Raw genomic sequence first — 13983 nt, forward strand, 5'->3', positions numbered from 1 at the left:
TCTTACGTAGATTTTTTATGAAATTTTAAATATTTCTCATTAATTTTTTTTAAGGTGAGTCGTTAGGACATACATCAATAATGTTAAAACAGACCTTTTTCGATGTATCTTTTTTAAGAAACTACTTATGATATCGCTTTAATTATTATAAGCATATCTGAGGTCATCCCCTGGAACCATTAAGATTGTGTCCTAGTAGGTGAAGATCCGATCATTAGATCAAAAGTTATTCAATGTGGTCCGTTTTTTTATTACTTCACTGTTTCACACATCTTATGTGTATTGTCTTATATGTTTTTAATGTATAATACCAAGACAAGTTTTAAGCGTCGATCGCTGTATGATTAAATTTATTAGCAGAAAAAGTGTCAATGATTCTTTTTTTTTTACGGTAGAGTATTTTTTATTTTGCTAAACCTATTTCTTAAACGATGCATATTGATTGTACTTGTGAGTCTCGCTCTTTCTTCTGGTGATAGTCCGTCAGCTATTTGAATTAACCCTTAAAATGGAATGGGACTACTTTAAGCAGCTCGAACCGAACTGAAACTCATAACTAAGATATATCAGCAAATCTTTCTACTTTAAGTGTAAATGGAAATTTCAAATCACAACAGAATGCTGGTATAACTGTCTCTCATTTTTTTTTCTCTTCCTCAAATAAATGGGACTTGCTGTTTGGAATAAAGAATGAGGTTGAAGAACCGTGATATTGATCGTCACTATATCACAAAATGGGATCGCCAGTACTTTGCCATGAAAGAACTCGGTGTCTTTTTCATTTACTTAAAACGGGTCGGTCTGAAAAATTGTCCAGGAAACGCGGAGAGATTTTTCCTTACCAGGTTTTATGCAACTTGCGTTTTTCCAAGTTTATTTTTAAAGGTGGATTAATGTAATCGGTCGACGAGATGAAGGGTACGCCTGCTTTTTGGTTTCTTTTGAATTCTCCAGATTTTGCAATTCAAGAAAGTGCAGTTTCTTGTTTCGAAATATTTTAAAACGGGAATTAAACCATTAGCTAAAAAGGATTTTTTTTTCTCCTTATTCATTTAATCAATATTCAACTAGGTTTTTATTTTTAATTTATTTCACCTTTTTTTTTTGTATTCTTCCTAACAATAAACGGTCTAACGAACTAAACGCTGAGAGCAGTTTTATTTTATTTATATTCATTCGAGAAATATTTATTACATAGATATTTCTCTTTGATTTGAGAGATTTTGATTTGAATAAGAGGTTTTATTTATTCAAATCAAATGTTTTGTTACTATTTTTGGTTAAGTATTTTTTACGTTTACATGGCTCATTTTGATATTTACAGTCGAAGAGTTCGATGCATGAAGATTTTAAATGACTGTTTTTAGCGAGTTTGAGTAAGCTTTAAATTTTAAACGTTGAAAATAGAAAAAGAAGATTATTTTTTGCCTTTATTCATTGCCTAAAAAGTTCCAATTGGTGAATCTTAAAAATTCCTAAACGTTCATCTAAACTGCTTTCGCATACGCACTCTTGAGGTTTAAATGTGATATAAAATTTAAGTTTTTTTTAAAAAATTCCCGTCGACTGCTTGTTGCCAAATGCACTTAGAACCGTCTTCTACTATGAATAAAAATCAAGGACTGCTTTCAATGCTTTTAACCTTTATATTTCAAAATTTTAGGACTTATCAAAATGAATGAAAGTTGTGTAGTAAAAATAAAACTGAACTAACTCACTGAGAAATCTCAGATTTTTCAAAATGCCTTGGTATATATATGTTACTGTAAAATCCCGAAGCCTAGCAAATTCTTGATTTTGTTAATGAAAACTAGGATTTACCAAAGCAGCTTGGTAACTCCTCGAAGGCTCAATAAAAGGCCGAAATGGAATCATATTAAAATTTACTTCCGACTTTAACCAATAAACTTTGTTTAAAGTTAGGTTTTACCTTAACTTTCATACAAATAAACTTTATAAATGAACATTCGAGGGACCTTTTTTTAAAAATGTCACTCTAAACCTACATTCACTAAGCTTTTCAATTTATAACGCCTCTTTTCATAATCGCTATATACTCTTTTGATCATATTTTTCTGTTTATTTTTCTAACAACATATTTCTAAAGTTAAATTTAAGTACATTGTCTAAAAGAAAATAGATATTCATCTCGATTTTTTTTTCTCGAGTTTATACATGCTTACTATGTAATTATTTTATAGACTTTTAGGAGTATTACATTGTATTATTGATAATAAAAAAATTTGAAACATTTATAAAATTGCTTTTTTCAAAAACATGGGAATGAATGAACTTTTTTCTCCATAGGTGTTAATGAGTATGGCTGTCTATTATCCGTACTTGTGGTCTCCGTGGCACGAAGCAATCATCGCGTGGTTAGGTCTTTTAGAAGGAGTCATCATACCTCTCGTTTTGTTCTGTAAAGATCATGCACTCAGGGGTGGTCTAAGAAGAGCATTTCAAAGAAGGAGTGGAGCCTTGTCGCCTCTTGTTGGTAAGTTCTATTATTAACCCTTAACCCGTGCAGTCTGATTGAACCCAGTAAAAAGTTGTTCCGTCTCTCTACCGCTATGTTGCATTTTTTTTTCTTCAATTATTGTTTTACATTCATGTAATTTTTCTTTCTTTTTTTCCTTTCTTGCATTGGGTGCACGTTGCTAGTCAGTGTTATTTTTTTAATTTGTTTTATTTGTTATTTTTTACTTTTTTTTTTATTTTATTTTATTTTTATTTTTTTTATTTCATTTATTTTATTTTATTTCATTTATTTTATTTTATTTTATTTATTTTATTTTATTTTATTTTATTTTATTTTATTTTATTTTATTTATTTATTTTTATTTTTTTTAATTTCATTTATTTTATTTTATTTTATTTATTTCATTTTATTTATTTTATTTTATTTTATTTTTTTATTTATTTTTTTTTATTTTATTTATTTTATTTTACTTTACTTTATTTTATTTATTTTATTTTATTTTATTTTATTTTATTTTATTTTATTTTATTTATTTTATTTTTATTTTACCTTTACTTATTTACTCTTAAAAACTTATTAAAAATACTGAATCCATATATTGTCTGCAAATTAGATGAAACTATAAAGGATGCTTCCTCCTATAAAATTCAGCTTATAAATTGTTAGATTTTTCAGGAAGAAACTTAATTATAACTGCGTAGCTATTTGCACCACTGGAAGTGAAATTGTAACTGTTGTTTCTTCCTTCCTTAGTTGTTGCTTCCTACTGAGAAAATAGTCAAATTTTACAATCACATTTTTATGTTACAATTTATGTTAAAATTAACTTCTGAATTGTAAAGGATATCATGGGATTACTTTGTAATTAAAAAACACCGCCTTTAGTTTTAAGCCTTTAATTTGGGATTGTAATTAAAAAAAAAATTTTAAAAATGTTACAAAGATTATGGTAAAAGGAAATAATTTTTTTTTATATTACAATTTTTAGAAAAAGAGATATTTTACCAGAAAACAATACCTTTATAACTTTTATGATGACAGCCAAGAAATTCTTGCTGGATATTACTAGAATTCTGGATACATCTGTCTAATGAGAATGCACTGAGCGTAAATCATTTTCATTTGATTTTTATGCATAAAGCACTAATCAAAGAAATTTTTAAAAAATTTCTTCCGTATTTATGTTTAAAACAAGCCTGTAAATTTTAAGTTCGAAGTCAGTACCAGAAATTTTTCCCTGTAATAAAAAAGTAGTGTCTTTTTTAAAAAAATTAATATCAATTAATAAAATTAAGTTATTAATTTTTAATTAGTATAACCAAAAGTTAGTAACCGATTTCTTATTTGCTCTATTTATAGAGTATTTTACTTAAAAAAATATTTTTATTATTTAAATCTCTAGAATTGTATTTTTTTTAATAAAACAAGATATAATAAGCATGCACTTTTTTTTCGTTAACAAATTTTATTTTGCAGCAACCGTTTGCTACTAACTTAGAATTTGAAATCTAATTTTAGATTAGCACATATTTTTAGACAGTAAAAATTTAGAATTTACCTCATCTTTGAAATAAAAGTAAAACAAGCCTACACAATTAAATTTATAACAGTTTACTGATAGAAGAAGAAATCAATTCTTATATAAAAAAAAAAATTCAAAATATCTTCCTCTAAATTTTTTTATTTATCCTGCCACAAGCTTTGACATTTTTATAGGCGAAGAATCGGAATTTTACAACATTCGTTAATAACTTTTAAACTTAAAAAAAAATGGGAATTGCGTGTTTTGTTGAGACCTATTTCACATCTCATGAGCCTCTTTAGTGTCAAAATACATCTGAGATGTTATTATACCATTCGTCGTCCTTATCATATTCTCAGGAGAGGGTAATTCGTTGGCAATTGCACGTAATGACCTCCTTTCTCTATGCTCATAGATTTAATTTATGTCTACTGTGAAACGAGCCGCCACAAACAGATGTTTTTTTTAGGATTGAAAGTCATGAATCATAATATAGGATTTGTTTATGAAGGGGGACTTGCGAAAAATATTCTTCAATATACGTCACAAGCTTTTTTTTTTCTTTTTTTTTTGTATTATTTTAGTACGAAAGGTGTAAGCAGTTTGAAAGCAAGTCTCATTAAACAGACATATTTTATTTTGTTTTATAACAGGCGTTAAACAGCTGATCTAATTCTGAGTTCACGACTATCACTGTTCAATTCCGTAGGCTTGTAATTATGAACTCATCCCAGAAGACGGGGAAACTCCTGGATCAAGTATTGGGACAAACTAACTTTTTGATGCAACTAATCTGCATTTGCGTTGCATGGAGAAGAAAACCATTAAAACTTCACACTGTTAGAATGACCTCTTGGGGATTCTAACCCATAATCCGTCTAGCACCGATGATAGTTTACGTCAGCACTGTGATCGGTGAGAGCCGGGATCACAATTCGTATCAACCTGCCACTAATGGGATTCGAACCCAAGTCATCGAGAGACCAACGCTCTATCCCCTGTCCATCGAGGCTTCATTATTAAAAGTATTAGATTGAGCCCAATATTAATATTTAAAAGCTTGTCCCCTCTTTCGAAGAACAATTTACACACTATCCTGAATTTATTAAGAATGGAAGGAGTTAAAAGGGGAAAAAATTTAATATTTGAGGTCACACAAGCAAGGTTATGTCAAATTCAAGTCGATGGGACTGATAGTTTAGAAATTATTAGGGTCTTATGTGAGAACAGTTTTTATTTTGAGCTATACTTTTTTACGCGTATGGAATTACAAACTAGAGAAATAAAGTACAGTTCCCTACATCAAAAGCAGAAAAACTTATAGAAATTATGTCATTAAGTATAAAGGTACAGTTTCTGACTTATAAATATTATATTAACTAATATTGTTTTCTAGACTAGAGAGGAATTGTTTTCTGCTCGTTATTTTGCACTTAATTAAATAAAATCATATCAATGCTAAACGAAGTAATAGTTTAATAATTACGAAAGCTCTATGTTTATTTTAACTCATAAAACTCTTATAACTTCATCTTGATTTTGTTGAATTAAAAAATATATGTACGTAAGATTCTAAGCCTCCCTTGCCTATATACCACTAATGTTGTAAATAGGAATAAGTCATAAGCTTCTTTTTTTATTCTCAAAACCTTAATGAATTTTATAACTCCTCACTATTTATCCTACCAACTTGATTTTGATACTTTTTTTTTATTCTGGTTGAAAAACAATTTTAAGAAATACTTCTTAATTGTTTTAAAATATAAAATTAATAAGTAGACATAGTCAAAAATTGTGAGTCTGCACGTAAAAATCCTTAAATAAATTGTCAGACCTATATATCTATTAACAAAAAGTATATGGTACTTTTTTTTTTATTTACATCGCCCTAGAGCTGCACAATGGGATATTGGCGACGGTCTGGGAAACATCACTGAGGATGATCCGAGGCCATGCCATCGCAATTTCGATCCTCTGCAAAGGGGATGACGCCCCTGCTTTGGAAACCTTACGTTCGAAGTTCAGCACTTTACGATTGAACAGCTTAACGAAGATCGATACCGTGCATCTTCTGTCCCGACGCAGGCTGATTGAAGTGGTCACCCACCCGCTTACTGACCGCAGCCAGTGATGCTTGAGCAAAGCTTGGCTTGAGTTCGGTGTTCTACTGGGAACCGTGTCTTAACGATCAGCCTGCTGAGGGACAAGAAATCGCAAACGAGTAAATACGTATTAACCAGGATCTTTATTTTACAATGGAATTTGAAAATGTAGTACCTTGTTAGTGTGAAAGGGGAATAGAAGTCTAAACAATGAGGCTTACCAAACTTTTATTTCCTGTCAAATTTAAATTTGATTCCAAAATTGTATCTAGTTTGAGGAAAAATAAACTAGGAATAGTTTAAAATATGTTTACAGGATAAATACAGGATAAAATAAGTTTTTTTTTACGCAAATAAAAGAGAATAAAACAGAAAAAAAATTAAATATAGAAACAAAAATGTATGTACATTTGATTTCTAAAAAGGGGCATTAGTGCTCGTGAGAAATACTATACAAAAATGACCCACAGTTATAATATTAATTAGAGAGAAAGAATGAGAGAATTCGGTTTAAAATATATTTTCTTCGGATGTTATACGTAATTCAGATAATTAATACATAATTGAAGTTAAGTTTCTATAGCATTTTCATAATCATTTTGAATCGAATAATCCTATATTTTAATTTGATTATCTTGTAAATATAAGAAACCGAAAATGTTATGTGTGGTATTTTTCAAAACATTCATCTCCCTTTCCAACATTTATAAAAATCACTCCTCTCTTTTTCTTAGTGCTGCCATCTGTAAATTAAATATTAAACTAATACTTTAGTTTATATAGCTATTTAACTTCATTACCTTAATTAAATAATTTTTCAGGAAATTTTATTCTGAATTGTCATCAAATCTAATGTAAAATATAGTTATTTCAGATCTAAAGATATCAATCATTTCAATTAATTTTAAAAAAAATCAAACTCTTCTTTAAAATATTAGAAGAAATAATTATTTTTTCACAAAACACATCAGTTTAATTATATATATCATTATTTATTCTATTAACATATAAAGTTAGGTATTTTCTATAAAACTATTTTAAGAAAATTGTGATTCAATATTACTAATTTTAAATGCATTTAATAAAGAAAACATTTTTAACACGAGACATCGTTTTCTTAGAAACTTTATTACAATACTTTTCCTTATAAATCTATAATAAATTTTACTTGGACACGTTTCTTGTTTATACATTTCAAAACTGATTTACTTTCTTAAAATATTATTTAAATTGACAAAAAAAAATTTCAGGTAGCAAGTGAAAAGATTCATTATGTAAATATACAATGCACAAAAAAAAAAAAGAAAAAAAAAAAAAAAAAAAAAAAAAAAAAAAAAAAANAAAAAAAAAAAAAAAAAAAAAAAAGAAAAAAAAAAAAATCGAAACACAGATTTTTGATCTGATAATCGGATTTTTGCACTAGGACTCAATCTTATTGGTTTGAATTGTTAACCTTAAATATGCTAATTAGTTAATGCAAGCGATAATTTTAATTACGAAAAAATGGCACAAAAATGTGTTTTCTCTGAATAAACATACCTTTTTTTCGACATATTTAGAAAATATTGACTCAGAAAATATAGGGGGTAGCTAAATATGTAAAAATGAATATTTAGTAATTATGTATTATTTTTTACTAAGTAATAGTTATGAAGTGGAAGGTTTGCAAAATTTTACATCATTGAAGAGAAAGTAATTTTATATGGCAGAATACAAAATTTAAATAAAATCTCTCTAGGAATTTCTGAGAAATTAAATTTGCAAAAAATCAGATATTTAAAGATCGATTTCTCTAAAACTATTCTACCTAATATGTTTAAATTTTCTATTTTTCCATTAAAAGTTAAAAATTTTTTTTAAATGATATAAAAACTTTTATGCCTTACAATCCAAACTTTTTCAAATTATGTAATATAACTTAATTTTATTAAGGTGATATTAAGTTTTTTAGTAAATTTTTTGCTTTTTACTATTGAAAATTTGCTTGTACTTTTTCTGAGATGAAATGTCCCTAACAGTGGTTTTTCAAAATTAAATGAAAGATGGCAGCACCATACGTAATTGTAGATTTCTTTTAAAATATTTAATAACAATAATACAAGTATACTTAAAGAAATTAATGAGCTATTTGGTGATATTAAGTTTATTCTAATGTTAAGTTAAATGTTATATAGACTCAGTAGTACTCTACCAATTGATTGCCTTTAAATTACAATGATTCACTTTTATAATGTTTCTGTACATAATGAAGATGGCAGCACCATACATAGTTTGCAAAACATTAAAACTGAGTTTTTGAAGTTACATATCAGTGAATTTGAGTAAGTGATTTTTAAAGTTTATACTTTTTCTCGTTTTTGTAACTACGCACAATCTTTATGTTTTTGGTATTTATGTGAAGATATAACTCATTTTTTTTTTGGGGGGNGGGGTTGGGGGGGAGAGGATATTTATTTGACGCTAACTCTTTTATAAAGCAGTCTTTTTTTTCTCAAATAGCCTCTGCTTATTTATTTATTGGAGAATTTTAATGTTATGTAATGAATATATTTTGTTTGAAAAGCTCAAATAACTAGACGCATATTTAGGTTAAAATTCATATATTTAAGCAAGTTCATTTCGGAAAAAATGGAGTCAAGTTCAACACATTTTATTTATTTTTTTTTAATTAAAAATTAGCAGTTTCATGCAAAAATTATTATTTTTTTTAAATTTTTATAAAACTGTTTTGAGTATTTTTTTTTCTACGCGATTGTGATAAGTTAGACTACTCTCACTCTTTTTCATACTTGAGGTTACTCTGAACAACCAGTCCACTCAATGGATATGTAAATTTTTTCATCTTCAACTTCTTAGCCTTGAATCTTAAAGACTAGAGAACACCTGTTTAAAGAAACAGGTCAAATTCACCATTGAGAAGAATTTTTTTAAGCGAAAGTAATCAGCCTTTGCGAAAAATGTAGGTGAAAAACTCTCATGGTCAGTCCGATGCGAATGGAGCTCTGACATGTTTCAGCCAAAGTATAATTCGTATAAGCAATGCAGTCTTTATAGGCAGGGTGCAAAATAAAATTGAAACATCTATCTGTGTGATGCTTTCAAATGTAGACTTAATTTATCTCTGCTAAACTCTGCCGACTTTTTTTTTAATTCTTTTTATTTTATTTTTATAACCGTTATTAAACAGCCAACCTAATGTTGAGTTTACGGCTACCAATGTTCAATTCCGGAGCCTTGTAATTTTAAAGCCAATACAGATAACAAGGGAACGCCTGGATCAAGTATTGGGAAAATTTCCTGATGGTACTAACCTGCAATTGCGTTACTTAGCATAGGAAAATTGCAGAGGAAAACCTCCCATGGTTACAATGACGGCTAGGGGATTCTAACCCATGATATACTATCTATACTAATATAAGGTACCACAATAACTACATACTATAGCTACTTTTGAACGAGATTTTCACAGCCCGTCGAATGAGAGCGGAGAAAATTGTTAATTATGCTAATTTTGGACTATCAGATGTTGGCCTCGAGCAATAAAATTATGCCAAATAGTACTGAATACCGCTAATCTCTATTTTGATAAAATGAACCTCTAAAAGGATTGTTTTGCTTAATCTAATAATGTAAAACCATCAGGAACAGCAACAAATAATACTAAATAAAAAAAAATTGGAATTTGTTTAACTTAAGTGTGGCAGTATAACTCTTTCCGTTTTGCGCATGATTTTACATTGTTGATTTTTACAGATTCATTGATTAGTTAGTTTTTTTTTCAACCCGTACGAAGTATCAGTATTAAAATAATAATACTGAATGAAATAGTATTCAATAATGCTAATAATAATAAACTGAAAAAGTTGTATAAGCACTAAATAATATTTATTTTCTACGCGACTTTATGCAAAATAAAAAAAAAGCAATTCATTAAACGCGCTGTGCATCTGGAGCACAAAGTAAATGCGGACCAGAAACAATGAAATTCTGTGTTCAGAAGCCATTTCAGAGCTATTTTTTTTTCTATTGAATTGTAAAAGAATCAGCATTTCCTGTATGGAAACTGCCGTTTCAAGTTTTAAATTTTCTCTTGCGTTTTAGCGTTCGATGCCAAGCTAGTGATTTTGTTGACTATTTATTGCCAAGCGCACTTACCTTGTTCTTATACCCGAAAAATACTTAAATAGTGCATCTTACCTACTTCATCAACTGAGTATATTTTGAACTAAAAAAATATAGCTACATGAAATAATGTTATGTAATTAAATAGGATTAAAATAAAAACTTTCCCCGGGGAATCTCAATTATTTTAAAAAATATCACTTACCTGCTTCTTCCATTAAACTCTTAAACTGTTTGCTTCAATATTTTCATTCCTTCGTTAGATTTTTTAAGTACCCTAGTAGAAATATAGCTCAGGCATTCATTAGGACCCATATTTATAAATCTTGACTAAATAAAGATTTGGGGGAGTTATAAATCAATATTTTCCATATACATTTAACCGATTCAGCTTTAAGCAGGACCTATGGTATAATTGTCCGAGCCTATGAAGTACATTGGAACCACTTCAGTGATCACGGGCGTGTGCAGTTACAGTAGACTGACCAACGACATGATTGTGGCAATTCGGTCAGCAATGCGCACCGACCAGGTTTACTTCCTAGAACCTAGACGAACTGGTAGGAATACCGCCTTCGCTTCCGAGACAATTTGACATTGTTTCACATCCCCCTCACATTGTTATCTTTATGATTGATAGGACGTTAACGGTGAATTAATTTATTTTCAAGATAACTACATTGAACATAATCAATTGAGAATTTTAAAATTGAAGGTGTGTTTGTTTTTTCAGGAGACGATGGTCCTTTCCAGATGTATTTCGATAAGGATCACTTTCGAAAGAGAGGGACATTCGGATCTGTCACTCCCATTGGCATCATCACCAACTACAGGCGCACCCCTGGCAAGAAACGTCGCACTAGGAAAAATAGTGGCAAATACACTCTACCCGGTCTTCATAACGGTGATTCTGTTCTCGCCAAATCATGTTTGAGTGCTGGCTACATGGGGAACGAACCTCTGAGCAAACTGTCATGCGCAGATCTCACTTCGCTGGAGATGTGGCGAGAGGAAGACGAAGAAAACTTTTATGCCACCCTATCAGACGACTTTAGGTGAGCTTTCTCATTTGTTTACTTACTTGACCTAACGTGACATGAAAATACAGTCTTACTCTCAAATTTAGTGAATTGCTGTTTACTATGTATACTATTCTGTTTACATAGTAAATGACATAGCATGCTTTTTACCAAATTTCTGAAAATAACTAACGCTTTGATAAATCAGTTAACATGTAAAAAGAGATAGAAACATGCGTTTTTTTTAGCGTTCTGATTAGGAAACGTAACAGTATAAACTCAGGTTTTAGAATTAATTTCAAAATTTGTCAAAAGATGGCGCTGTTAAATAACAAGAATGTAAAACTCGGTTTTCAAAATAACCACCGTTTGCAGCAACAACATGGTGCAGTTTTAAACAAAATTAAAAAACGCGGCTCGATTATTTCAGTTGGAATTATCAGGCAACATTGTTTTATTATTTTTTTTGGTCAGTAGCGTGATCTTATGGCTAGCTAGTTTCCTTCTTTTTTCTTTTTTTTTTTTTTAATTCTGTGGAACTCAGTAAACTTTTCACTTTTTCTTAGTTGATATTTCGAATCGTCGTTAATTTTTGATCAGTGGATTGATCATCACACCCTGTCTATCAATGTCTATGGCGAAGGTGAACATAGAAGAGCTTTCTTTGTCCATGAACTTGTAAAGTGTCATTTTTTGTGAATTTGAAAAAATCAAGTATAAGATGTTTAGAAACATCGACAAACTATTTGCAGAACATATTTCCCTACTAAAGACTTTCTTTAAATAGAAAAAAAAATTAAAAATAAGAATACGTAATTTTTTTCATCTATGTAAAAATTTGATGATGTATAGGAAATTAAGTTAATTATTCGAAGTAACGAAAGAGATCTGGTTTTTTCTAAACAAAATGTCTACAGTTTTCCGCGAACGCATTGGATTATATTACAAATTTTAAAAATAATTCAACTCTTTTTTATTTATTAACATTTCGTTTAAAATTATACTGTTTTTAAAAAAAATTTGAAAACATAACTTTCTTTAGAAAAATTTCATTTTTGAATACATTTCTATGTGTAAAACTATATCATTTGCGGTCTTTGTGCTGTGGGTGTGCTTCCTACTCATAACTTAGCAAATCGTGGAATATACAGCTTGATATAGTTGCCCTCATTTCTTTTTCGTTATTTATTTTTAGAAAGATGTTTACTTATAAGAAAAGAACCTAAAAAACCATATTTGCACAGATATTAAAAAAAGTAAAGATTTATCATATCTTTTTCCCTTGGGAAGGGATTGTCAGGGTCACGTGATGTAATAACACGCATTTTCTGATGTTGCGAGCTAAAAGCTTGATATTATAGATATGATCATTTTTTTGTTTTGGTTTTTGGACGATGGATAAAAAAAAAGGAATAATAAAATGGTGAATTAGTTTTTGTAGAATTTTGCGTTATTTCTTTTGTAAAAGGTTACGACTGACAAATGTGCGGGGAAACCCCAATGGATTTCGAAATAAAAGATTGGTAGTTGTTTGTTCTATGAATTTCAANCTTTTTCGTTATTTATTTTTAGAAAGATGTTTACTTATAAGAAAAGAACCTAAAAAACCATATTTGCACAGATTATTAAAAAAAGTAAAGATTTATCATATCTTTTTCCCTTGGGAAGGGATGATACTTATATCTAAGCTTAATAGTATACCAATACTCAATCAGTTCTAACTTGAAGTTTTTCTTCTTCTTTTGAATAACAAAGTAACAGATTTTAATAAAAATGATTAGTAGTCATGGACACGTAAAGTCACGGATAAGTCGTCCCACACTTTGTAGCACCAAAGGATGTTGCGGATATATTTTCGTACATCAGGCCAAGGCCATAAACATTTTTTTCCGAATTTTTCGTACTGGTAGGTAAAGCAAAAAATTGTTTTCTTTTTATCTTTCTGGGAAAGTAGTTAGCAAGTCTAGGGTCCTTTCTGAACCCGGTAATTCAATTAAATTCTTTGCTTATAAAATTAAGATTTATGCCGATAGTTCTAGGATTCGATACCAAAACAACGCCAATTCTAATAAATAAAAAAATACTGTAACAGTAGTATTGTAGTTTATTTACTTATATCATATTCTTTTCAGCACTTTCAGTTGCAAGTCTGCGGATGATAGTGCCCTCAGCGAAGATTTGCGCATCAGTGAAGAATTGTACGGAGGCTCGTTCACCACTGTAGCCAATGATGATTTTGAATTTCATGACACGAGACCGTGTGGAGGTGAAGTGAAAATGAAACCTGCCCTCTCAGCCACTCCACCCAGCAATAACAGTTTCAGAGGAGGATTTTCTAGAAATGTCTCTTTCAAAGGTAGTTTTTATTTAAGTCGAACACATCTTTTTTTTTTTTTTAATTGTAAAATTGTAGCGTGTAAAAAAATAGGTTAACATTTATAATCCACGCTTATGGTGTGGTTACAGGAAAAAAAATTAATACTAAGTTGTGTCAAAGATTATAATCATCTATTTGGCTCTTCAAAGATATTTTTGCGTTTTCCACGAAATTAAATTTTTCTAACTTTTTTTTTCATCCAATGCCCACCTTTCGTCATACAAGCATCTGAAGGGCAGTTTGTTGGCCACTCTTTCAAGAGCACCCTATTAGGTGGGCCAACGTTGCTCCCACAGTAAGGACAGTTGGTACAGAGAAGGAATGAACATCCATGCCTTCCCCGGGATTCAAACACAGAACCT

General features: G+C 29.6%; 1 protein-coding gene across 1 annotated transcript in view; it reads left to right on the forward strand.

The window, feature by feature from the left end:
• LOC107454177 (uncharacterized) overlaps positions 1-13983 on the forward strand; it is a 104833-nt gene that overhangs the window by 86123 nt on the left and 4727 nt on the right. The window contains exons 2-4 of the mRNA XM_016071270.3: positions 2308-2494; positions 10959-11280; positions 13377-13600. Of these exons, the coding sequence (XP_015926756.2) occupies positions 2308-2494; positions 10959-11280; positions 13377-13600 (733 nt within the window). The remainder of the gene's footprint in view (positions 1-2307; positions 2495-10958; positions 11281-13376; positions 13601-13983) is intronic.

The sequence above is a fragment of the Parasteatoda tepidariorum genome, chromosome 1 (genome assembly GCF_043381705.1).
Source record: "Parasteatoda tepidariorum isolate YZ-2023 chromosome 1, CAS_Ptep_4.0, whole genome shotgun sequence".
Taxonomy (NCBI): Eukaryota; Metazoa; Arthropoda; class Arachnida; order Araneae; family Theridiidae; genus Parasteatoda; species Parasteatoda tepidariorum.